Source organism: Sminthopsis crassicaudata, chromosome X (assembly GCF_048593235.1).
Source record: "Sminthopsis crassicaudata isolate SCR6 chromosome X, ASM4859323v1, whole genome shotgun sequence".
Lineage (NCBI taxonomy): Eukaryota > Metazoa > Chordata > Mammalia > Dasyuromorphia > Dasyuridae > Sminthopsis > Sminthopsis crassicaudata.
Window position 1 is genome coordinate 63,047,904 of NC_133623.1, and position 27,909 is coordinate 63,075,812.

The window sequence follows — 27,909 nt, forward strand, 5'->3', positions numbered from 1 at the left end:
ATCGAGGGGAGAGGAGATGGATGATGGCCCAGAAGAGGAAGCTGAGAAGGAACAATCGAGTAGGAAGAAAATCAGGAAAAACCCAAGGAGGAAAAGTATACGCTAGAAAGGAATGGACACCAATAGCAAATCATGCAAAGAGGTCAAGGAGCATGCAGACTGAGAAGGGGCCATGGGATTTGCCAATTAACAAGTTCCTGATGACCTTGGGAAATTTCTTTCAAATGATAGTGCTAGAAGGCAGATGGAAGTAGATTGAAAGTTGGGTGGGTAACGAGTCAGTAGAGGCAAAAAAATTGTCTGGTGAGAGGGATACTGAAGGGATCAAGTAAAGGTTTTGGTAAAGATTGAGTAGACCAACCTGTGTAAGTGGCAGAAAAAAGGGTCATTACATAGAGAAAGATTGAAGATGAGACAGTGGGAGAGAGGGGGAAAGATGGAGAGAGCCAGAGTCCAAAAACAATCAGCAAAGTAAGAGAGGGTATAGCGCTTATGTTGTCCTTGGCAAGGACGGGCACATCTTTCTCAGAGAAAGGATAAAGGATGAAAAGACTAGGTGACCATTTAGAGTTGTTTTGCAATACGGTGGAAGGGAAAAAGAGAATTTAAGATGGTCAGCATCTCTTAGTAAATTAGAACTCACGTCAACAAACCTCCTATGTCAGGCACTGATAAAAAGATAAAGAAAGAAAGGAATGGCAGGTGAAGAAGTTATGGGGAGCCTAAGTAGAGAAGATATTTGGAAATGCTGCTGAAGGGATATGGATAGTCAAGCAAAGAACGTTAAGGGTCTTAAGTATTTTATTAAGCAGAGAGGTCAGAGCTCTGTTGAGTTTAGATACCTTTAGATACTGGAGACTTCAGTGACGGCACCAAATAGCTTAAGAAAGTATATAAGTTGGAAGAATTGAAAGAATAGGAAATTATAATCAAAAAGAGGGTGAATTTCAAAGTTCTACATAAGAGAAATTATGTGGTTATTAAGAGTGAACAAGAAATCTGGCTTTTGGCCGTTCTTCTAGGTGGCTGAAGTGGAGTAAACATGTAGGTCTTGGAAATTGAGGATGCTGATGAACTGGGAGGTCAGGGTATCTGAGGGAACATCAGTGTATTTATCAAATTCCCGTAGTGGGAGACACAGTTTGGTTTCCCAGAACCCTAGAACTGGAAAGCATTCAAGAGGCCATGTAGTCCTCTCCATATAACATAGCCGACAGGTGGTCAAAAAAATAAAAGATTTGTGATTTTATCAGTGTAAGGAATTCCTTCAGGCAATTCAAATTCCAACTTATCTCTAAGTTTCTTGATAAATCCGAGGGAACCGCTTAACCCACACACGCTGCTAGTAAATGTCAAAGGAGGAATTTGAACCCGGCATTCTTGCCACTTTTACACTGCCCCTAGGTCTCCACAAATGGTCCTATGGAAATTCAAACTAACAATTTATTGGCTATAGGACAGGTTTCAGTTCACATCCCCCAAAGAATGCAAAAAACCACAAAGAACTCCTAATCAGTCTAGGAAACTTTACCTATCATCAGTCAAGACAACGCTCCGCTGCTCTCTGATGGGTCCTACCTTCTTCTCCCAAATCTGTATGGTCCTCCAGACTCAGAGGAAATTCTCCTGAGAGGGGGGCTTCCCTAAGCCCCTCCCTCCTCTTAGGGCACATATAATCACCTAGACTGAGAGCTAAGGTTTGGGGCTCTCCTGGAAGGAAAATTTGCACTTTGCTTGAAAGGCACCCCCCTTCCCATATGATCTACCCAGTCCATATAACTCACAGTAAGAGAGGACAAAGGCCAGGTTTGTTCCTTCACGTTATAGTTCAATCCCTTGCTGTTCTTCCAGCTTTCAGACCGTATGTCTACACCTCTTCCAGATGTGGTCTGACTAAGGAGAAGTACAGAGAGACTATCACCACTCTTATCCTTGGTATTTTGCTTCAGCAAACTGACCTACTTGTTATTCTTCAAACCTGGCATTTCAGTTCCTACCTCCATGCCTTTGTGCTGGCCTCCCCCACATCTGAAATATACTTCTAATTTACCTTGTGCTTTTTTAAAGAGTCCTTAACTTCCTTGGAGGCTCACTCAGCTAAGACATCATCACTTCCAGGAAGCCTTTCCTGATTCCCCTAGTCCCTAGTGCTTATTCCTTCCTCAAATTATCCTATATTTATCTACCTGTTCTTTTGTTTTGTTTTGTTTTCCCCTGAGGCTGGGGTTAAGTGACTTGCACAGGGTCACACAGTGTTAAGTGTCTGAAACCAGATTTGAACTCGGGTCCTCCTGAATTCAGGGCTGGTGCTCTATCCACTGTGCCACCTAGCTGCCCCTGTCTACGTGTTTTAAACATTATATCCTTCAGTAGAATGTAAGTTCCTTGAGAGCAGGGATTCATCTTTATATAACCATCATCTTACATAGTATTAGCGAATCCAGTTGAATTGTTGACTTAAATATACATTTTCTTACACTGAGTCCAATGACTCAGTCTATGTTCGATTGAATTACCTTTCTCTTGATTTTTCCCTCTTGTTCTGATTCTTCTTTCACAAATATGGAAATATATTGAATCTGATTGTATATGTATGTTCTATATCAGATTGCCATCTTGGGAAGTGGTGAGGGAATAGAAGGAGGGGAAAATGGAACTCAAAATCTTATAAAAGTAAATTTTGAAAACTAAAAAAAAAGAAGAAAGAACAATAAAATAACAATGATAATATTGAACGACAACAAAAAAATAAAAGTCCATGCTCCTAGAATGAAGAGGGAGATAAGGACATCTCTGTCCCAGTAATATATTCATCCCTACTAACTCATTGCCAGTTACTGAAATAGCTATCTCCAGAGAAAACAGGGCAGGGTTCTGAAGAAATGAACTTGGGATAAGAAGTATTCGAGTTTGGGAGTAGGAAGTATGGCTGTATTGCCTAGGCCTTACAGACATAGGTGGAATTCTCTGGAGGCAGCACCTAGAGGGAGAACTAGGGTAAGTCCTATCTGGACTCACTGGTTTACCTCCTATTGACTCCCTGTACCCACAATGGACTTTCTCCGATCACATCTGAAACACTTCTTTTGTTCCAAGGGCAAATTCAAATGATGCCTCCACCTTAGGCCTTTCTCTGACAAGCCTTTTTTGGCATTGGCTCACACACGAGCTGGAAGTTAAGTCTCTTCAGATTTCTTCTAGCATTCTGATCCCACTTCTGTGTAATTAGCACAACTGTATTTGCATTATAATTATCTGTACACAGTTCTGATTCAACTTTTTTTTTTCTTATCAGTTCTTTGAGGGCAGGAGCCAAGTTCTAGTCCTTGTCATTTCTTGCACCTGGCATGGGGTCATGTACATAGTAAACATTTAAGTGGATGAATGAATGAAAGTTCTGCTCTTCTTTGTTATAAACAGCATGGTTTTTCCCCCCTTTTTCTCCCCTCCTTTTTGTTCCTTTCTCTCTCTCTCCCTCTTATCCTTCCCACTTGTTTTTTTTTCCTTTCATTTTTCTTCTTCTTGTGGAGCCTTGGCTGGAGTCCCTAAACTCCTGTATTGCACTCTCTACAGACTATGCAAAGGATTCCGAACAACTGAATGGCATAGGCAATTGAACACTGGACTGACATTTGGAAATATCCCAGCTCAGATATATCCTAGCTCTGTTATCTTGAGCAATTCACTTGCTCTAAATCCATACTCCTATGACCTCTGAGCCTCAATTTACCTTTATAAAAATGGGTGTCATTTGCACTACTTACCTCCCAGAGTTCACTCAAAGAATGCGCTTTTGGGAAGTTCTTTGGAACTTTGGGAAGTTCTGTCTCAGTTTGATTTGTGATTATTTATGTCCTTTGATTTACCTTGACATTTACTCAAGGCCTGGTTTGGGGACCTCGGTAGAAAGGAGAGCAAGGAGCCAGTATAAAAAGAATATTTTGAATAGGCTCATGGAAGGATGCACTATCCTTGACAGCAACCCTGGCACTCACTCATCTGTGAGAACTTTTGTTTCTACGTGCTGAGCTGCCTCAGATAGTGAGGGACTTGCCATTGGCACCAGTTGGCCCAGGTGCACATTTGGTGGGCACATCAACTGGTGCATGCTTTATATAAGCCGAGGAGGATGGGACACGGTATCGAGGCGTTACAAGGAGGTGTTTCTCTGTCTCAGTTGAAACCTCTTTGCTTAAGAAAAGTCGGATTTCTTTTCCCTGCCCTCCCAGCAGGCCGGCATGCAGGTGAACCTAGGAGCTGAAGTCTATGGTCTGTATTTCCACGATGTCAGTGGTAAGATGTAAGAACTTAAGGGGAAAGTCTGGTGACAAAAAGGGACTTCTGGAAACTGAGCTTTTTTTTTCCATTTGTGCAAATCTTCGCACTCTGAACGCAAGGCTTCCACTGGAGAGGCAGTTGGAAAGTATTGGGCCATAGCGCCCCTGCCACTCGCCAGCCAAGTCCCTGTTAAGCTTCTTGTAGCACCTAGCTTGCAGCTATCACCTAAAGTTTTGGACTTCAGTCTGTAGAGAAAGTCTGAGCTCCTTACCTGCATGGATGAAATGGTAAAAATGCCACTTGTCAGGAGGAAAAGGCTGTAATTGTGGAGGGCTGAGGAAAGAAACAACAAGGGCAGTTTGCAGATGCTGGAGCAGACACCCGGCCCTTTGTGGCCAGCAGAGCCTGGCTGAGCATTGAGCAGGTATTTGGGACAAAGGCTCAGGTACCAGTTGGACTAGATTGATTCAGAAATCCTTTTTTCCCCACCCAGATCCCAGGTGGATTTAAATATAAATGGCCAAAGCTGTCCAGGCAAAGAATGACTTAGTTCCCCCTTCTGAGTCTCAGTTTTCTCATCGAAAAATGGGGATTATAATGCTTGCTCTCCCGGCCTCCTAGGCAGCTCAGAATTTCTGTGAGAATCAAATGAGAGATAGTGGATGAGAGGTGGTGTCCTTTCTAATTTTCTTTTGAAACCCCAAACCCTGGGGAAGCACGAGCTGTTATTGTGCCCGACTGCATCTACATGACTACGTTACTGTATCTCACAGTTCTTCTGTCAGCCACCAGCCACTGTCTTCTTTTTTTCCCAGCAAACTCTGGCTCCATCTCCCCATCAAGAACTTTGAGCTTTACTGTTCAGGTCATACAATCCTTACTCTGGATGCTGTAGTGCACTTGGCGTCACTGTAAAGTCGGGGCACTAAAGCTCAGTGGAAGCCGTCTAGGAGCGTGTATAAGCCTCTGGGAATAGGGCAGGAACTGAGGTTTGGGGAGCTCCCCTGTTCCTCCCCCCGCCAGATCATTTGGGAGCTACTTAAGGCATATAAAAGGCACCGTCAGAAAATAACACTTGAACCCGAGTCTTCTTGACTCCCAAGTCAGTGCTCTGTCTCCGGTGCCATGACAAGAGGGGATCACCTGAAATTATGGGGTAAACATGGAGTGAGCTTGCAAGCACATGGGGGGGTCTCTGCGTGCTCTTTGCAAAGTTCTAGAGAGTACATCTGACCAGATGTACAAGAGAATGCCTTGCCAAGGCCCAGACCTGGGGAGGAGGAAAACATCATTCTCCAAGATTACACTGGTGCTCACATTGTTCTTTAGTTCCAAAGCTCCAGCCAGCCAAGGTTAGGGCAGTTGTTTGTTTGGTTTGCTAAGAAAAAATGGGCAAGGAACTCATAACTTATCACCAGTTCATGACCCTACAGTTGATGTATTGCAGGGGATTGAAGCAGCTTTTTAACATCCTCAGAGGAAGGCTGCTCAGTGGAAGTTAATAGAGACTAGGGAAAGTCATGGGAAGAGCCCAGCTGGCCGGCTAGCGGGCCATCTGGTAGTGCCATAACGGTGGTGCCATCGGCCCCGCAGCCAGGCGCGTGCCCCCGACCCTTGGCTATCACTCAGTTTGTAGCTCAAGACTTTGTAGCAGGAAGCATCAGGGAACTCGAGGAAGATTCAGAAGGGAACCACAAAGATAATTAAAGGGCTAGAGAATTAGGATTGAGTTAGTAGAGTTAGGGTCCAGTCCTCCATAAAAGGATGGAACAGAATGCCATGTCAGGAAGCAGTCACTGTGTCCGGACACTGTGTGGAGGCTTTAAATTTTGACTTGTCTCCCTCCTCCCCCTTTGTGAGCTGCTCAGAGTCCTGATCACACGTACCCCTCTTCTGTCTGAGATTGGTCTCCAATGGGAGGGTAACACTCCATACTTTCATGGGTCTCTAAGTGCACAGAACAATTCGTAAAACAAACAGCAGGACAGAATGGATTTTGGGGGGTAAAGTAGCATCAACAAGCATTTATCAAGTGCCTACTATGTGACTGGAGTGCAAAGACAAAAGTGTGTTCAGGGAGTTCCCTTCTGTCAGGACTGATAGCTATATATCTTCTCACTGGCAGAAATAAGTTAGCACTTTGTGCCTCGCTCACAATTCACCCAACAGTACGTAATGCATGGAGTGTACAGTATGACAATAATATCAAAACCAAGATTTGTAGAGTCTAGCACCAGATCCTCTCCCCACCACCACCCCGCTCCTTCAGGACTAGCAGTGCCTGATTCTGACATTTGTGAGAGAGAAGAGGAAGAAGGAGAGAAATTTGAAGTACAGTTTAGAGAAGGGAGAGGTAGGATTCCCATTGACCCCAATTGCACAGAGGAAGGCAGCCCGACAGAGTAGATAGTCTTTCATGAATACAGTTCCAAAGCACAAAGAGAAATAATTTGGCTAAAATAGAAAAGGAGTTGTCCAAAAAGATTGATATGGACTTAGAGGAAGCTAATTGGTGAAATTCAAAATTTAAAAGGCATACATAGTTGGAAGGCTAATCAGGGGAGCCTGGCCAACTCAATGAATTGAAAGACCTGAGGCCATAGATTGGGACACCAGTTGTGTGGGAAAGACTGGGACTTCCAGATAGCTAGAACGTTTCCACAGGCTGATTGTCTCACTGTTAAGGCTGAAAGCTGGTATCGATCCTTGGAATAGAAAATCCAAACTCACTAGAAGGAGAGTGTCTTGATTATTCCTTTATATTTTCTGAATTCTTTCCATTGATGAAAACAAATCAAAGGATTTTTTTTTAAAGTTATGTTGGGGATGAAAGAGCAAAGAAAGGAAAATAATATAGCTCAAAGTCATAACCCCAAACTCCTCAACCCTTATTTTCCTTCTATTTTCTTAATTTTTCTAATTGGTAAAGATAGGCCGATTATGGTTGATGAGGAGTTGAAACCCTCAGGACTAGTCAAGAGATGGCCGTAAAATAAATAAATAAATAAATAAATAAATAAATAAATAAATAAATAAATAAATAAATAAATAAATAAATAAATAAATAAATAAATAAATAACTGAATGAATGAATAAATGAATGAATGAATGAATGAATGAATAAAAATGAATAAATAAATATAAATGAATGAATGAATGAATGAATGAATAAAAATGAATAAATAAATATAAATAAATGAATGAATGAATAAATGCATAAATAGGTAGATAGATAGATAGATAAATAGATAAATAAATAAATAAATGAATGAATGAGTGAATAAATAAATAAATAAATAAATAAATAAATGAGTAAGTAAGTAAATGAATGAATAAAAAAATAAATAAATAAATAAACCTTCCTTCTCCAGTGAACTCAAGTCCCTAGACCAAGTGAACTACAACTCCATTTTCCACTACCACCCCAGACACTAGCAGATGTGATTTGAGGAGTGACTTTTGGAAAAATGTGGAGGATGCGAGGTCCCATGTCTAAGGAAGGAGCAAATGTTGTTTCCATTTTTAGAAAAGGAAGAATCTGAAAAATACAGAACAGGAAGTTTGACTTTTATTCTTCTCAAATTCTAGATTATGTCATTAAAGGAAAATGGTCATGACTAGGAGCTAGCATGGCCTCTTCAAGAGCAGGTCATAGAAGCCCATGCATTTCTTTCTTTGATATATCTATCTGGTTATCTTTGATATATCTAAACTGGTAATTCTGATGAGCGCTGCCAGGATAGCAAACCTAGATCTCATGCTCATGCTCTCCTTATGGATGAAATGATTATCTTGGGAAGGGGAGAACAAAAATAGGTTACAATGATTTGAGCTTCTTGCACAATTTATGTGTGTTCTCCCAGAAATCTTTTAGCGCTTTTTAAACATTTGTAGGAAGTCTTGGAGAGTTTTTATTATGGATAAAAAATTCTTTACACTGTGAGCTTGGTGATGAGTGCCCTTGAACTTAGTGTTTCTAGTCTCTGGAGATCTCTCTCTCCCTCTCTTCCTCTCTTCCTCTCTTCCTCTCTCCCTTTCTCCTTCTCTCTCTCTCTCTCTCTCTCTCTCTCTCTCTCTCTCTCTCTCTCTCTCTCTCTCTCTCTCTCTCACACACACACACACACACACACACACACACACACACACACAACTTTGATGAGCTTTTGGAGGTAGACTTTAATGAAGACTAGATAGCAGTTCTGGTGGCGTTTATGGGCTGCGAGTTCAACATGTGCCAAATGGGTGACATGATAGACAGAAAAGCAAATCTGGGCCTGCGTTGTGAGACATAGTGCCCAGAACAAGAAGACGAGAGGTTTATTCTTTTCTTCCCTGGGCAGGCCACTTCTGGAGTATTATGTTCAGCTTTAACCCACCTTATTTTAAGAAGGAAACTGCCAACTTGGAGTGCATTCAAAGGACAATAACCAGGATGGTAAGGAGGCTGGAGACCAGGCCATATGATGATTGATTGAAAGAACTGGAGGATGTATAGTTTAAAAGAGACATAGGGGACACAATCAATAATTTCATCCAAGAGAATGACAAGAATGAGACGTCATACCAAAATGTGTGGGATACAGCCAAAGTGGTAATAAGGGGAAATTTTATATCTCTAGATGCTTACTTGCATAAAATAAAGAAAGAGAAGGTCAATGAATTGGGCTTACAACTAAAAAAGCTGGAAAAAGAGCAAATTAAACTCCCCCAATCAAATGGCAAACTTGAAACTGTAAAAATAAAAGGAGAGATGAAGAAAATTGAAAGTAAAAAACAAACTATTGAATGAATAAATAAAACTGAGTTGGTTTTATGAAAAAACCAACAAAATAGATAAACCTTTAGTTAATTTGATTAGAAAAAGGAAAGAGGAAAATCAGATTGTTAGTCTCAAAAATGAAAAGGGAGAACTTTCCACCAATGAAGAGGAAATTCGAGCAATAATTAGGAGTTACTTTGCCCACCTTTATGCCAATAAATTTAATAACCTAACTGAAGTGGAGGAATACCTACAAAAATATAGATAGGCCAGATTAACAGAAGAGGAAATAAAAGAGACATAGGAGAAATACGTTAGCTTTCTTCAGGTGTTTGAAAGCATATCATGTGGAACAGGGATTTGCTTTTGTCAAAGCAGACACCAGAAGATAGAACTAAGAGTAAGTGGGTAGAAGTTTTTTACAGGGGAACATTTGGTTCAATGCAAGGGAAAACTTCCTAACAGTTAGAAAGAAGCGACTTTCCTGTTAGTGAGATCTTCAAGCAAAGGCTACGTGGAACCATAGAGAGGCTGTCTATATAGGTAAAGGTTGACCTAGATGGCTTCCAAGGCCCCTTCCAACTGGAAGTCTGATTGTATGATTCCCAGCTGACAGCCAGCTTGGCCAGTCACCTGAAATTTATAGCTGCTTGAATATAGAAGACTCTCTATCTTAAGGTGTCTGGGCTTAAACAGAGCTCCAGTCAGGCTTAGTGGGCTCTAGGCCAGGAGGATATGCTCTCCGTCCCTCTGGACTCCCTGTCTGGCGCCCATTTTCTCTGAGGGGAGAAACTTCCAACATAGTCACAGCTAGGGGATAAACCCAGGAGAGAAGGTGGAGGTCGCCCCGGGACTTCACGAACCTCCCTTCTGCTATGCCTTCTCCCACTGACAATCTGGTAAATCCATTGGCTATTGCACTGGTTCCTCATTAGACCCCGTGGCTGCTGCTACCGGTTCTGGTTATTGGTAAGACTCTCCTATGGATCTCTTGAACTCAGCAGTTTCCTGGGAGCTTCCTTCTCAGAATACTCATTCACTTAAAGTCAGGAAGGATAAGCACAAAAGAAACAGAGGTGCCATAGCCCAGGTTTGGGGAGAAGAGGAAGCAGCCAGCTCCTCTTCTCCCTGCCTCTAAGCTGGCAGCATCACACATTCCCAGAAGCAGGTCTACCCCAGGCTTTGATTCAAATGCCATTCAAGTGTGTTCCAAGAAGGGAATGCTGGTGGTGAAAGGGCACTACGCTGACATCAAGAAAGGGGCATTTAATCAAGGTAAATGTAAGGGATTTATACTGAAGTTTAAAAAAAAGTCAATATCTGTATGAGGATGTATTCTGATGGAAGTGGAAATCTTCAACATAAAGAAGATCCAACTCACTTCCAGTTGATCAATGGTGGACAGAGGTAGCTACACCCAGAGAAGGAACACTGGGAAGTGAATGTAAATTGTTAGCACTACTGTCTATCTACCCAGGTTACTTATACCTTCGGAAGCTAATACTTAACGTGCAACAAGAAAATGGGATTTATACACATATATTGTATCTAGGTTATACTGTAACACATGTAAAATGTATGGGATTGCCTGTCATGGGGGGAGGGAGTGGAGGGAGGGAGGGGATAATTTGGAAAAATGAATACAAGGGATAATGTTGTAAAAAAAAATTACCCATGCATATGTACTGTCAAAAAACTATAATTATAAAATTAATAAATTAAAAAAATAAATTAAAAAAAATAAAGATATAGCTAATATATGAAAAAAACAAAAACAAAACAAAAAAAGTCAATATCAGGTGATGAGGGAGGGGAAGTGTAGTTAGTCAAGGGTTCTTGTGAAAAAAGACTGGGGGATTTTAGTGGCCTGCAAACTCCATAGGCAACTCAAAAAGCTCATGTGACCTAAGACCTTTTTTTTAGCAGAAGTCTAGAATCCAGAGCAAGGGTTCTTAATCAGGGCTCTATTTCCTACTCTTCAATAGACATCACAATGGATAGGGTGCTGAGTCTGGGCCCAGGGAAATCTGAGTCCAAATTCAACTTCAGACACCTACGAGCTGTGTGACTCTGTACAAGTCACTTAACTTTTGCTTGCCTCAGTTTCCTCTACGATAAAATAAGAGTAATAATATTAACACCTATCTTATAAGGTAATAATTGTAAATGATCAATTTCAAGAGTGCTTAACATAGTTCCTGGCACATAATGGGTGCTAAATAAATGCCACTTCCCTTCTCCTTCCCTTCCCTTCTCCTTCCCTTCCCTTCTTCCCAGTCCATTGCTGTACTAGACTCTCCATCATAGACTCTTCATCCCAGCCAAGCTCATCTACTTATTCTTTCCCCACCAAACATTCTGTTTCCCACTTCGGGGACTGTACAAGCCCTTCCATCCATTTGGAATGCACCCTTTCCTCACCCCCACTCTTCAAAGCCTTAGCTTTTTTTCAAGGTTTAACTCGGTTGCCACTTCCTCCAGGAAGTCACACTTGTTCTGCTCCCAGCTCCTGATTGTTAATGCTTTCCCTGTCCTCAAATTATTTCCCTTTAGGTATCTGTTTCCCCCTGGTAGCAGCCAGTAAAAGACAAGCTCCTTGAAGAGCCCCTCCCACCACAAATCCCAGTGTCTAGACTAGTGCTTGGTTCATTGTTGAGTGAAGCTGGCAAACTAATGCCTTCCAGAGGGATCCGGGCACTGGAGCCTGGGAGAATGGCTTGAGGGAATTGGGACCGCTTAGAGGAGAGACCACAGGAGCCTTTTTAGTCTGCTTAAAGGGCTCTTATTGTGTGGCAGGGGACTCAGGTTCACCCTGTTAGGTCTTAAAGGACCACATTAGGAGCCATGAGGTGGAGAGTGAGAAATTTCAGCTCAGCAGAAGAATTCAGTTTCCTGTCAAGGACTGGGTTACCTCGAGAGATAATGAGTTTCCCTTCACTGGAGGTCTTCAAGGGAAATCTGGATGAGCACTTATCAGGGATATGATAGAAGAGATTCATAGCTTCAGGCAGAAGGTCAGATGATTTAACCTCTGGGGTCCTTCCAACTTGGAGTTTCTCTGATTCTGTGAGCTGCTGACCTTTGAACGGCCATCCTGTGCTCAGAATTCTTTGGACCTCTCCTTTCCAATAGTGGGGCCTTGAGCCCTGGAAGCCATTGTGTGTGTTCCCCCCGGGGAGGAATCAGAGCCACCAGCTCTGTTGCTTCATCCTTCTCCTGGACGCCACCCAGGCCGCACTCATGGTGGCCTCCAAGGGCCCGCTCTTTGGCTGAGAGGAAACTGCAGCTAACGGAGACCACAGGGAATAGCCTGTGGAGGAAGAGCGGGGATAAAGGGATGGGATGGACCCAAGTGGAGGGAGCACTTCTTTTCCTCTTACCACCACAAAAAGAAATCACTTGGAAAATGAGTGCCCTCAGCAAGACATGCCCACAGCAGAGGAGGCAAACAACCCTACTATCTGCCACTGGAGAATTTCTGAACTTCATCCTTTGTGGCCCCCTCAAGTGTATGATTAAACCCAAATCACCAGCCCGGCAACAACTGTCCTGTATTCTTTCTGGGGAAACCCTGGTAATTAACTGCCATGGAATGATAGATTTTTCCAACACAGCTGTCACAATTGCTATTTGAAATAATTTGTTATGGTTTAAATGAGTAATCCCCCTCAAATTTGCTCATTACTGCAGTTCCCAGTTAGTTTTCCAGCCTTAATAACCCTGAGCTCTGCTTCAGGCCATTAACTAACAAAAGTCAGTCATAAACTGCTAAACTACTAATGGCTTGTTTCTCAATGATTACTCCTGGCTCCTTTCAAACAGGATTTTTTTTTCTTTAAAATTTCAGTAGAGGAGATTCTGGCTTGACAGAGGCAAGCATTTGCTCCCTTCCACTCCCACTCACCTCCAGCCAGCTAAGCAGAAACTGTTGTGCTGGTGGCTGTTGTTGAGTTGTTTTTTTTGTTATGGGGTTTTCTAGATACTAGAGTGGTTCTGCAGCTCATTTTATAAATGAGGAAACCGAAACAAACAGGGTGAGGTGACTTGCCCAAGGACTTACACAAGCTAGTAAGTGTCTGACGCCACATTTGAACTGGGATCTTATTGACTCCAGGCCTGGTTCTCTCTCCACTGTGCCACATAACTGCCCCAGAAGTAGAATAGTATAATAGAGTCTTAAACTTGTGAGTCCAGAGACCCGAGTTCAAATCCAGTGTCTGCCACTTCTTAGTTTTAAATCCAGTCTCTCTGGTCCCTTTTTATGTGAACTTAGGCAAATTATTTTGGTTTTCTGGATCCTTCCTTGTAAAATAGGCTTAATAATAGTCACTCTGCCTATGACCTTGTGAGCAAAGGAATTTTGTAAATCCTTAAAGCACTAGAGAAATGGAAGCTATTATTATCTGTTCTCTTTTCCCTTTCCTTTCTGTTAGACCTTGGCTTACACCATTTTCCTTGCCTAGAGCATCCTTCCCTGTGGAAGGCATGCTACCCATTCCTCATAGCCCAACACAAGTCTGACCTTTCCCCCAGGAAGTGTTTCTAAACCAAGTCAGAAAAGCCTGCAACTGACAAGGACCACACAGCTAAAAAGGGACATTCGAGGCAATACGTGCCGATTGGTGTACTTGTGATTCCATGGTATCAGAGAATTAGCCCTGGAGATGTCCTTTGAGGTCATCTAGTCCAACCCCTTCATTTTACAGAGAGGGAAACTGAGGAGAGAATTATATATCATACACATATGATCTGGACTCATGACTTTAGGCTTTAGTTTTGGCACACAATACCATGAATTCATATTTTGGGGATCGAGGCTCCTCAGAATGAGGCTCTTTAAAAATGGACATGAAACAAAAACAAACAAAAAGAGATTGGGAAGGAAGTCATGAGTGAGATCAAATACACTAATATTTTTGCTGCATAGAGGTGGGAGGGAGACTTTTCCAAAAGAGCAGGCAAGTGAAGTGCAAAGGTCCCTGACGGGAAAAAAGTAAGAAAAGAAGAAAAATTCAAGAACATTCCTAATTCCTTCAACCATGATCCCAGGACCCTTCAGCATCCTCCTCATTGAGTTATTCACTAATTTATCCATTTTTTGGACTAGATGAATAATTTTGTCAATTTAGGGAATTCCCAATGAGGAGACTTGTCCTACCAATGCCAATCAGCACCTCAGCTTCAATTTAAAGAGCTGTGTGGGGAAACTGAGGCACTGGGTGACTTGGCCAATATCACACAGCCAATAAACATAAAAGTCAGGACTTGAACCCTGGCCTTCTTGGCTCTGAATCCAACTTTTTATCCATTGTCCCATGATGCCTCTCGGGGCTGACAATAATAACTCTGATTTATTTGTTGTAGCGTTCAGCAAACATTTAATTGGCATACTCTCTGTGCCTACTGTTCCAGGTGTTGGGAATATAAAGACAGAAAACTGCAAAAGTCTCTGCCCTCGAAGGCTCCTTCCTGCTTTGCCAAATTTGCAACATATTTTACTTTTTTTTTTTTTCCTTTGACCCAGTCAAGTGGTACTGACCCCATTATGTGGTTAAGGAAATGGGTTCAGAAAGGCCAATTGATTTGCCAGGGTCACAAAGTGAGGAAGTATTAGAGGCAACATTTAAAGCAAGCCTTTCTAAGTACAATTCCAGCATCCTCCCCCTGCTGGGTGACTTTAGTCAATGTGGCCCCCACAACTGAGCTCAGTACTCCAGATGTCATCTGATCAGGGCAGAGAATAATCGGACTGTCAGCTCTCTTGTCTTTGATACTGTGCCCCTCCAAATGTAACCCAAGATCTTCCTGACTTTTTTAGCTGCCATATCAGATTGTTGACTCCTTGAGCTTGCATTCCACTGAAACCCCCAGATCATTTTCAGATATACTGTTACATGCCTTCCCGTGCCTCTTCCCTCCTGTATTTGTGCGGATGACTTTTTTTATTTTTGAACCCAAGTGTGGAATGTGACATCATGCCATAGGAAGAATTCCAAGAAGCTCACAAGAGACAGCTCAAAACACTTTTACACTTAGAACAAAAATTGTGTTCTAAATTAACGTATCCTAATCCATAATGAACTCCCTAAAATTAAAAATATAGCACAGAAAGGAAAATAATTTTTAACCCCTTCATTTAGTCTCCTTTTTATAGGTACTTCCCCATGTCTCTGTAGGCAAAAGGGAAAAGATTTCCTCCAGAACTTCTTAAAACAAACCCCTACTTGTTTTTAATTGTATCTTTTGTGTTTGTCACCTTTAATTCGAAATATATTTCTGTCCCTCTATCTGGGGTGAATCATGCCCTATAACCCAAAAGCAAAAACAAAACAAAATAAAACAAATCAGTTCAGCAAAGCTTAAGGTATACAACTCCAGAGTCTGAGTGCATATGCAATCAGTGTTCCACATGCCTGGCTCCCCATCTCTGAAAAGAAGGGGAAAAAAGTGCATCTTTTATCTCTTCTACAGGGGCAAATACAATTTCTAGTAATTATTATTCCTCGGGCTTTCCAATTGCATTACTCTGCGGGCACCGTGTCTGCCGTCTTTGTGGTTGTATTCACTTTATTCTGCCTTAATTCATACTGATTCATTCATCCAGTCTCTCATGACTCACAACTTATCTGTGACATATTGCACGCTGATTGGACCGTGTCAATATGAAACCAGGACGAGATCTTCTACGTATCAATGAATACTGAAGAAAATCAAATCCCTGTCAAAATAAAGACATCAGACAACCCCCAATCCTCAGCTCGGCCTCTCTTACCCACCTCCAGGATCTCCAATAGCAATCGGAAGATGCCGAGGTCACCCACGAGGCATGATGGACAGCTAGAGATTCTCCTGAACTCATCAACCTTGGACTGGTGGCAAGAGACTGAAGAAAGAGCCATGGAAAAACCTTCTCTGCAATGACCATTGAAAACAAGCTTACCACATTTAAAGAGGCTACACTGCTTTGAGACAGATGGCTACTTTTATGCTACGTAAGCAAAATTCTTTTGGCGGAAGATGACTGACATCCTATGATCTTTGTGTAAATTCATAAAACTTTTCTGTGCCCGACATGAGCCCATATTTGATCCTAGAGGAATGGCAGTGCTCCTGGAGTTTCCTGAGTGGGTCAGTAACATGATTAGATGTGTACCTCAATTTGGTAGCTAAGTGAAAGATGGATTGGGAAAGGGAAAGACTAGAGGCAGGGAGGCCAATTAGGAGGCTGCTATAATAGTCCAGGCAACAGTTAAGGAAGCCTGGATAGCAGCTGTGTGAGTGGAGAGAAAGAGGTATATTGAAAAGGTAGAATCAACAAAATGGCAGCTAGCTAGATGTAAGATGTGAGCAAGAGGAGATAATTGATGATAACTTCTGGGTTGTGAGCCTAGATAACTAGCAGCTAGGTGGTGCAGTGAACAGAGCACCAGCCCTGAAGTCAGGAGGATCTAAATTCAAATCTGGCCTCAGACACTTATCACTTCCTACTGTGTGACCCTGGGCAAGTCACTTAACCCCAGCCTCAGCAAAAAAAAAAAAAAAAAAAAAAAAAAAAGAGGTTGGTGCTTCTCAGAGAAATAAAGAAGTTAAGGAAGGAAAAGATGGGGAAAAGATGATGTATTCTGCTTCGAGGGTACTTAGGGTTTGAAATAGGTAAGTAGGGATGTGGGTCTAGGGTATAAGAGAGAATAGAGCTGGATATGTAAATCTGGGAGTCATGGAACCTGGAGTAGCTGATGAGATCACTGAGAAACCATCTCTCAAAGCTCTTTTTTATATTCCATGGATCAAATTTAGGGGCCTGGCAAATGCTCAGTCAAATTAACCTTTGAGGAAGCTTAGAGTAATTGATAGAGCACTCAACTGGGAGCCAGGATGCCTTGGTTTCAAATACCATCTCACATTTTTATTAGCTGTGTAACCCTATGTCCCACTTGCTCTTCTTGTCACCTTCTACCCACTGCCATCTGAAGCCCGGCCTTGCCACAGTCAACCAGTCACCAAATTTACCCCTACACATACAAGGGCTTAATTCTCAACAAAACCATTCTACCCCGTATCTGAACGGAGACTCCATTTGCTGAAAAGTCTACCTTCTTTCCTCATACATTTAGTGCCTGACAACATTTCTAGATTATGCCTCCACTGAAAGGCATGGCGTGGCCAGAGGAAGCTTGCTCACCAAAACTGATATTATTGAAAATGAAGAGTGAGAAAACTCTGTCCCGCGTCCTCACTGGGGACATCTAGGAGTGCCGTCGTGACATCTAGGACTCTGGATGGCTACTATTATTTTTCCTTTAAAGCATCATGTAACCAGAGAGGGTGAAGGACTTATTTTTATGAGTCCACAATCGGAAATCTCTGAAGATTTCATCTAGAGACAGCCATTGCTAAAGAGATGGAGGAAAGAATACAACAGCCTCAAATGATTTTTGTCCTTATAAGGAAAGAGCATTGAGTACTGTATATGGCTTGCAATCCTCACCTTTGTGCAGATTTACTCTATCCCGCTCCAATTTTTGTTTATTCGATTTTGATCTTAAATGGTGTCTTTATTCCTCCTTGGATCCCATTCCCACTGTTGGTCTGCATAGCTTGAGATCCTGTGAAAGGGACCAGACCCAAAGCTCACTGAGTCCAGATCTCAATGTTTTTTGAGTTCAAACCTGCACATTCTTTTCCAGCCTGTATCTGAAGCAAGTGTGTGGGACCCGACCAAGTTCATGGAATGTAGAAGTTTTTGGCAAAAAGAAATCTGTCAGGGCCCCAGGCCAAAGCCCAGCTGTGAGATCCACAGCCTTGGCCCGAAATCGCTGGGGAAGATTCCGATGGAAAGATGGTCTTTCTCTCCACCAAGGACGACAAACTTTCTCCTTGTACCTTTGAACCTTCTTGTGTCTTCAGATATAGCAAACCCCACAAGCATCCTCTCTCTAAACTCTAATCTTCCCTGGTGTCCTTCAACCACACCCACATCCCTTCTATCTTTCAAAAACAAGCCTTATTTGTCCTTTTCCATCCCTCAAGCTATCATCCTAGATCTGTTCTCCCTTTCTCATCCAAATTCCTAGAAAAGGGGGATTTATATCTTCATTTCCTGTCCTTTCACTCTTGGATTCTGGCTCCCAATTTCATCATTCACCTGAAACTTCTTTCTATCTTTTAAAAAAATTTTATTAAAACTTTTTTTTATTTTCAAAACATATGTATGTATAATTTTTTTCAAAAGTAAAATTTATTATTTTTATTTTCATAATCTTAAATCTATTTTTATGCATTAGACTAAAAGGCAAATTGCTGTCTCCAAAGGAGTATTTAATTATGTCATGGATTGACCCTTGTATTCCAAATTTCCCCCCTTCCCTCCACCCCCATCCCCTAGATGGCCAGTAATCCAATATATGTTAAATATGTTAAAACTATGTTAAATCCAATTACGTATGCATATTTATACAATTATCTTGCTGTGCAAGAAAAATCAGATCAAAAAGGAAAGAAGATAAGTAAGAAAACAAAATGCAAGTGAACAACAACAAAAACAGTGAAAATGCTATGTTGTGAGCCATACTTGGTTCCCACAGCTCTCGCTCTAAGTGTAGATGGCTCTCTTCATCACAAGATCATTGGAACTGGCCTCAGTCCTCTCATTGTGAAACTTCTTTTTTAAAGTAATTACTGATTGAGAAATGCAAATTAAAACAAATGAGATACCACCCTGCAACTCTCAGATTGGCTAAGATGACAGGAAAAGATGATGATCAATGTTGGAGGGGATGTGGGAAAACTGGGATGCCCAAAGGGCTATCAAACTGTGCATACCCTTTGACTCAGCAGTGTTTCTACTGGGCTTGTATCCCAAAGAAATCTTAAAGAAGGGAAAGGGAGCCACATGTGCAACAATGCTTGTGGCAGCCCTCTCTGTAGTGACTAGAAACTGGAAACTGAATGGATGTTTCTTCCATCTCAGTTGGGGAATGGCTGAATAAGTTATGGTAGATGAATATTATGGGATATTATTGTTCTATAAGAAATGACCAGCAGGAGGATTTCAGAAAGACCTGGAGACACTTATAGGAACTGATGCTAAGCGTAGTGAGTACATTGTACCCAGCAGCAACAAGATTATGTGATGATTGTGATGGATGTGGCTCATTTCAACAGCAAGGTGATTCAGGCCAGTTCCAATCGACTTGTGATGGAGAGAGCCATCTGCATCCAGAGAGAGGATTATGGGGACTGAGTGTGGATCATAACATAGAATTTTCACTTTTTTGTTGTTTTTTGTTTGCTTTTTTTCTTTCTCATTTTTTTTTCTTTTTGATCTGATTTTCCTTGTGCAACATGGCAGATGTGGAAACACGTAGACAAGAATGGCACACGTTTAACATGTATTGTATCATTTGCCATCTAGGGGAGGACGTGGGGGGAAGGGAGGGAAAAAATTGAAACAAAGTTTTGCAAGAGTGAATGTTGAAAATTATGCATATATTTTGGAAATAAAAAGAACAAAGGAAAAAATTTAAAAATAAATAAAGTAACTACTGATCTCTTTCTTGTCAATTTTGATTCCTTTTCTCAATCCTCATCCTTCTGGAGTTCCCTGAAGACTTTGCCACGCTCCTCCAGGTGACACCGCTCTGTCTTGCTTTTAATCCTTCCAGTCTGACTACTTTGCATTGTTTATGTCCCATTCTCTTACTAGGGGCGTAGCCCAAGGAACTGTCTCCAGCTGTCTTCTCTCTAGATTCTCTCTTGGTGACCTCATCAAATTCCATCTTTCCCTGACAGCCACATGTTCCAGAGGATCACCTGTATCTAATGACTCCCACATTGTTCTATCCAAGCCTAGCTCTGCTGGCCTCAGTGATGTGTCATCATTCCCCTTTGTATATATAGCCTCCCTCATTAGAATGTAAACTCCTTGAGGGCAGAAGCTCTTTGTTTTTCATTCCTGGAGCCCCCTAATTTAGCATAGTATATTGCACATAGTTAAGCATTAATAATTTTTGTTCATTTATTCATTCATCTCAAATACTCCAAATTAGATCTCATTCTCCTCGATGATTTCTTGTCCAAACTTCCCTCTTTCCATCAAGGGTATCACCTTTGTAACCTGGATTCCACTTCCTTTTTCAGCCTTATTATGTATAACCTCCCTCTATGCTCCTAAATAATCCGATAGCAAAACTGGTCTTCCAGCTGTTCCCCATGTGACATTTCATTTCCTATGTAAAAGTCCTCTATCTCCCTCACTTCAAATGTTCTCCTTCATCTTCTTGGAATACCTGTCTCGAGGCTCAACTTGAGCTTATAACTTCCTGGCCCACTCATCCCACCTTCCCTACAGTTGTTAGGGCTTCTCCCCTCCCTTACATTTCCTTTTTATATAGTTTGCACTTATTTATTTGCATACAGTGGCTCAGATTCAGGACCATAGAAGTCTTCCTTTGTGGAGAGTACTCAACCAAACAAACCTGCCCCCTAAAGATGTACACTCTAACACACTATCTTCCTGGTGAACCCCAGTGTGACTTCAGGCAAGTCACTTTAGCCCTTCTCTTTCTCTCTTTTCTTCCCTCATGGGCAGTGTTACATTTCAATGAATTAATAAGTGTAAGGGCACTTTGAAAATCCTAAAGTTATATTCAAATATAAGGGATTTATTACAACACCAGAATCTACATGAAGTGAAAATAGTCATCCATCCGTTTCTAAAAATTCAATTATTTTATATTATGAAGATAAAACCTCTGAGATGAACAATTACAGTTTTCACTGGGGGGAAGGGGAGATTCAGGTTCATTTCAACTAGACCCAGCTTAAGGAAGATGTGTCATGACTATAAATGATAAGCATTAGATATAGAAAAAAAGAAAGCTGCTTCTAAAATAGCTCCCGTTTCTAGAGAAAAGGCTAGTGTAGGGGAAGCAGAATGTTGACAATGTTATATCCCTTTGTCTTATATATTTGTGATACCTGGGAAAACACTCTCCTCTATCTTATAGGGAAGATATTCCCAGAGGATAGCTACTGTAGGTTTAAGAAAAGAAGGAAAGGGGCAGCTAGGGGGCGCAGTGGATAGAGCACCAGCCTTGAATTCAGGAGGACCTGAGTTCAAATCTGGTCTCAGATACTTAGCACTTCCTAGCTGTGTGACCCTGGGCAAGTCACTTAACCCCAGCCTCAGGGGGAAAAAAAAAAAGAAAAAAAAAAAGGAAAGAAACAAGTATTTATTAAGTACCTACTATGTGCCAGGTACTCTGCTAAGTGCTTTATAACTATTATTTCCTTTGATCATCTTAACCACCCTGAGAGGTCAGTGTTATTTGTATATATACTAGTAAATGTCTGAGGCAGGATTCAAACCCAGCTCTTTCTAACTTTAAGCCCAGTACGCTATTCGCTGTGCCACCTAGCTGTTTCTGTGTATTCATAGAGGTAGCTTGTGAGGATACATCCACTTAAACCAGGAGCTCCTACTGGTGTGCATATAGTTCAAAATAAAGACATTTAATGAAAATAACACCATAAGAAAAGTAATAGTAAAACATCTGCCCTATAAACCTGGCGTACACTCTCCCACTTAAACATACAACATGGCTAGGAAGAGGGAACGTGGATGGAAAGGCAGAGAGAACCCGTGGCCTGGATATATACTTGGAGAGACACGCATACATAGGGCACCTTTGTGGCCAGTGGCTACATCCAGGGGGGCAACTCGCACTCCTAACACTGCAGAGATGCTGATCTTTTCCAGTGATTTTACTTCATTGCTCTCACTGGGCTTGCTCCCTGCTGGTCTCCACTGGACACTGTTCTGTTGGACATTATTCCACTGGACCCACAGTCTATGCCAGATACTACAGACTCATTTCTGCTGGACGCTACTTTGTTGGATGAATAATCTGTGCTGATTGCTGCTCTACTTTCAACTTTTGGCTTCTACTGGTAGTCTTTGGCTATGGGACTGTCTCTAACATGCTCTTTTAGTTCAAAGCCAAAGGCTTTTTATAGCCCTTTATAAAAATCAGTCACCACCAGCATAGACCATCAGAAAGTCTTCCCTATGGGAAAAAAAACTCATCTTTTTTTTTCCCCTTTAAAGAGTGAACAGTCTTCTGAGTCTTAGGAAGTCTCTCCTCTCCCTGGGAGATGTAGCTCAAACCCTAGTGTCAAACTCTTTAGAACAAAGAGCAGAGAGATAGATACTCAACACAGTCCATCTCTCTTTTCTTTGGATTAAACTCTCTGGTCCATGGCCTTGAAGTCTCTATAGGCTATCTCATTCTACCTCACGCTAAGCATCTTTTGGGCCTCCTGATTTTAACCTGTAAAAGCTAGATTACAAACTTTGTAAGGGCTATTTGCCCAATAAATACCAAACAACTCAGGGTTTCTTTTTTAACATTTTCTTTTTTATTATGAACTAAAACCAATAAGCACAAACATTTTAGTATGAAGAAGATTGCATATGTAACTGTGAACTTCTATTATCTACAGATTTTTTTTAAAGTGTAGCCTGAACCTAATGTAGTGCTAAGTTACTTTTTAAAAAATTTCTTTTGTGCATATTAAATGTTTTATCGATGGTTTTTTCATTTCCATTGCTGTCTACTAACTAACCCCATTCAAATGGAAGCTTTCCCTTAACAAATAAGTTAATTAAACAAATTCACACATTGGCAGTGTCTAAAAATTTAAGTCTTATTCTGCGCCTCTAACCCCTCACTGTCTAGAGGTCACAAGGATGCTTCATTATTAGTCTTCTAAAATTGTAATTGCTCATTAAGTTGAGAAGCATTGTGTAGTCTTTTAAGTTTCTTTGTCTTTAGATTCTTGTGGTCATTCTGTAAGTTGTTTTCTTGGTTCTGCTTAACTCCCTTTGCATTGGTTTACCTAAGTCTCCCTGGGAAGTCTCTTAAGTGTGTCATATTTGTCATTACATATGGTACAAAAGTTTTCTTTACATTCAGATGTGACAATTTGTCTAGTCCTTCCCCAAGTGATGGGCACGCACTTTGTTTTTGTTCGTTATTGCCATAAAAAGTACTGCTGTGACCATTTTTGAATATGTGCATTCTTTGCCTCTGTGTAATGATATTGCTTGATCAGGCTCCTTGGTTTTCCAACCCTAAGCCTCTTATGTACTTTCATGTAAAAAAGTGAGCAGGGGAAAAGTCTCAAGTATACACACACACACATACCTCTCAGAGAGAGAGAGAGAGAGAGAGAGAGAGAGAGAGAGAGAGAGAGAGAGAGAGAAGGAAAGAAAGAAGAAGAGAGAGAGAAGGAGAGAGAGGGAGAGAGAGAGGAGAGAGGGAGAGAGAGAGAGAAAGTGTTAAACTCAAAGGGCAAGTTCATGGCCTTCCATTTCCACTCATCCAAATTCCTGGTCTTTTATAGCTAAAGCTGAGAGGGTTTGGGGCTCATCCTTATATCTTAAAATCTTATTAAGTGCATGAATCTGCCCTAGTATTTGACCTGATTCTTTAGTTTGTTTCAGTGACTGTTGATTTATCTGCCCAGCTGTGTGATTCCAGTTTGGATTTACCAACATTGTTTTGTTTGGTTTTTGGCAGGGTCGCCATGTGAAGACTGGACAGCTAGCAGCCGTCAAAGTCATGACTGTTACAGAGGTGAGCGTGAGTTTTTTCTGTACTACCTGGGTGGGCTGAGTTCTTGGTGTTGATCACAAATGAATGGAGGTGGTACATACCAGGGAAAGAGCAGGAGCGTGGGGTAAGAAGGGTCTTAATCCCTACTGTTCTAGTAAGAACAAATCACTTCCCCTCTCTGATCCTCTGATTCCTCCTCTGTAAAATCTATTTTGTGCAACACTTGGTAAAAATCTATTATTTAAGGTTATGTAGAATGAAAAATCAGTTGTCTAAATTTTTTTCATTTTTAACCGATTATATTGATATTTTATCAGTATAACCTAAAATAGACTTCAGACTTGTGTATATTAGTGTATCCTCAGTTATCTTTCTTTTTACCCTTTACCTCAAAGGCCAAATTTCTCCTCGTTAAACACACACACAATAGCTAGTAACAGCAATGAGCCATTGAATAGACATATAAAACAAGGGGCAAATTTGTACTTCAAACCCTGAGGCTTTTACTATTCTAGTTTCTTAAAATTAAAGTTCCATAGAAAGCACAGGCACTAAACGGGGTGAGTTCTCCATATTTCATTAGTCTTTGATAATTACCAAAAATTCTCTGCTGTTCTACTTCTAACTGATTCTCTGCTCTCAGAGATAGTAAATGGAAGATTTCTTACAGCCAAGCTGTCCACCCCCTGTTTCCTCTTGTCTTTTTCCTCTCTTCTGCCTCAGGACAGGGACTACTGTCTTCTCAGTCCTGTTTGAGCTGTAAATTTTGCATGCAACTGTTGACAGGTGAGTGAGCAAGCAGACAGTTGAATTGGCAGCGCTGTCCCCACTGACATGAATAAAATGGTGTCATAGTTCACGATGTGGTTGTCTCCGATGTCAGTAGCCTTGAGTTCTTGGCCCATCTGTGAGCCAGAGTGATGTGAGTAACTTCACCTTCCTAAGATATTAAGAACATGAATGTTGTAAAGGTCAGATTGGCTCCCATGGGCCCTGAAGGAAAATTCTCCTCCTCAAAGATACATATTTCCCCAAACTGTTAATCAGTTGAATCTCATAGTTCTTTTCTAGTTTGGTCAGGGAGTGATTGTGGAGTAGTGTGGAGAAAACCGGGTGCTTTTAATTTGGCCAACGGCCAGTATTTCAGTTCTCTTCCAACTGAGAGGATTTTTGTTCACCTATAACACACTTGTATGATCTTGAGCAAATCACTTAACTTCTGTGGGCCCCAGTTCCGTCACTTATAAAATGAAGGCATTGAACCAGATGTCCTCCGAGGAGATCCAGCCATCAATACAGAGCTGGAAGTAAACTCGTTGTACAGATGAGGTGACTGGGGCCCAGAGAAGGGAAGTAGATAGCTGAATTCATACAGATAGTAAATGGCAGAAGTGGAATTTGAACCTAGTCCTTTGACTCCAGATCTTGTCAAGTTCCTACTGTGGGCCGTATACTTTACTAAACTCTGGGGATACAAATAAAAAAGCAAGAAAGACATTACATTTAGGGAATGGGGGAAGATAACATAAGGAGGAATCTGAAAAGGGGGACAGCCAGAGAAGTCTCAGAGTAGAACAGCCAGGTGAAAAATAAAGATGCTCCTTCCTTAAATGAAGGATTTGGAGTTTGTGGCACCATGAAGCAAAGCTAGTGATGAGGTAGAAGACCAAGACTGATGGGATCTTGCACAACGGTCAGGTTTTCCTAGTAATGAGCTTCCTGGAGGCACAGTATAAAAGCCAGAGAGGTGCCAGAGGATTGTATCCACTGAAGAATGAGTATGTTCTCACAATACCAGCTCCATAGCAATTTGGCCATTCTCAGATTCTGAGTTTCCAGATGAAAACCAAAAAAGCTCAGGCTCACAGCCTTGGTCATCCTCAACTCATCTTTCTCCCTCATTTCCCAGATCCAATCAGTTACCAAGTTTTGATGGTTATACTTCCTCATTTCAGATGCCCCTCACCTCCAGCCTGAACTATTACAATAACCTCCTACATTCTATACCTATCCACTCTGAGCTATCATTTCTTTACCTGTATGTATATTGTTGCTCACCTGTCCCCCATAGATGATAAGTTTTGTGAAGGGAGGAAGTGATTTTGTTTTTGTCTCTATCTCCCTAATACCTAACATACTGCCTAGCACATAGTAGGTACTTAACAAATTGAATGGACTTGAGAACAATGGCTTTGAAAGTGTGTTTAAATCCCAGTTCTGCCACTTATTAGCGAGATTTTCACTTTCTTATTTCTGTGCCTCAGTTTCCTCATCCATAAAATGAAAAGATGGGGCAAGATGGCAACTATTTCCAGTTTAAAATCCTAGGATCTGATGGAAGGTTATTCCAGTTGCTTTATCATCTCTTGAAAGACCTTGAACTAAATTTCATCAAAGGGACAGTGAGACCTTGGGAGTGTTTAACCCTCGGATGATTAGTGTCAGTTGTCTACATTGGAATTGAAAAAAAAAAAAAAAGGTCACATTTGGCTAACATCAAACTGTTTTTCTAGTTAGTGTGGCAGTCAAATCAATTACTATGAATTGGGTGCCAGGTTTCTATATATATAAGCATCTGATCATTTTCATTAGGAATATTAGTTTAAATTGAGAATAATATCATTCTGCTCTCTTACTGAATGTTCTGTCCCAAGACCATGAATCATTTTCATCATGTCCCAGGAGGGACAGGGAAACGATGTCAGCTTTATATATTTTAGATTTTTTTTTAAAGAGGTAGAGAGAACAGGATCTTTATTTATTTTTTTTATTTTTTATTTTTTTTCCTGAGGCTGGGGTTAAGTGACTTGCCCAGGGTCACACAGCTAGGAAGTGTTAAGTGTCTGAGACCCAGATTTGAACTCAGGTCCTTCGGAATTCAGGGCTGGTGCTCTATCCACTGCGCCACCTAGCTGCCCCTATATTTTAGATCTTAACCCTGTTAAAGGTTTAGTGAATAGAGTACTGGTTCTGGAATTAGGAAGGACTGGGTTCAAATCATGTCTTAGACAAATTATTAGCTGTGTGACTCTTTGGGCCTCAGTTTCCCTCTTTGTAAAATGGACTTGCTAATATATTAGGGTACTTCTAGCTCTAGATCTAGAACCCTAAGAAGGGATTTCAGTGAGCTTGTGGGCAGAAAAAGACAGGACTCAAGTTCATGAGTGGTCCAAGGAAAGACACTGGGAGCAGCTAGCTCAGGAGTATAACCTAAAGAACCCTTCAAGCTACCTCTTGTACTTCAGAGAGTTCCATGCTGTCTGAACAGGGGACTTTCGTGTCCCTCTACTCCAATTCCCTCATTTTACAGAGAAGAAAATTGAGGCCCAGAAAGGTTAAGTGACTTGACATGGGTCCCATAGGATCCTAGCTCTTAAAGACTCTGGCAACATTGTTATGCGGATCTCATGAGATAACTTGTTTACAGTGTTCTGCAAACCTTCAGATATTGTATAAATGTGGGATATTACTACTGTTTAAACTGGAAAGGAGCTCAGAGGCCAACTAGTCCCCTTCCCTCATTTTACAGAAAGGGAAACTGAAGCCCAGATAGGGAAAGGGACTGGCCCAGGGTCACCTCTAAGATCACAGGATCATATGAATCAAGAGCAGGAAGGCTACCTATACAAGTACTAGAGTCAGAAGCAAGGTTTGGACCCAGGTCAGCTGACTCCAAAGCCAGGGTTACACTGTTTTCCATGATATAGAGGCCAGATCAAAGCAGAATATTATGAAATTTATTAAAGCATGTAGTGCAGGGTGAAAAGAAAAATCCTTTTTTATCAATCCACTTCATTTCTATTCAAGAAGCATTTATTATGTGCTGGACACTATGCTAGACACTGAGAATACACAGACAAAAATTAGTCTTTCTTTCATTTGATTTCTTTTTGTCCAGTTTTTCTCAATCTTTCTCCTACCCCTTATCCCCACCTCATCCCTGCTCCCATAACCACCATATATTCACCAACTCTTCTGAGTTGATTTTGGTGCTGGGGTGTAGCGTAATGGCTGGGCATGAGGAAGAGTTGAGTTTCTTTGCCTCTAAGTAAATCCTCATGGGGCATTCAGGTGGTACAGTGACTAGAGTGTTGAGACTAGAAGCAGGAACACTCATTTCCCGAGTTAAAGAGACTCACTAGCTGTGTCACCCTGGGCAAGTCACTTAACTGTGTTTGCCTCAGCTTTCTCATTTACAAATGAGCTAGAGAAGGAGATGGCAAACCGCTCCAGCCAAGAAAGCCCCAAATGGGA

The 27,909-nt window shown here is 41.4% G+C and overlaps 1 protein-coding gene across 3 annotated transcripts in view; it reads left to right on the forward strand.

The window, feature by feature from the left end:
- Nucleotides 1-27,909, forward strand: part of NRK (Nik related kinase) — a 223,645-nt gene that overhangs the window by 72,892 nt on the left and 122,844 nt on the right. For all 3 annotated transcript variants that reach the window (XM_074278578.1, XM_074278580.1, XM_074278579.1), the window contains exon 3: nucleotides 23,620-23,676. In XM_074278578.1, the coding sequence (XP_074134679.1) occupies nucleotides 23,620-23,676 (57 nt within the window). The remainder of the gene's footprint in view (nucleotides 1-23,619; nucleotides 23,677-27,909) is intronic.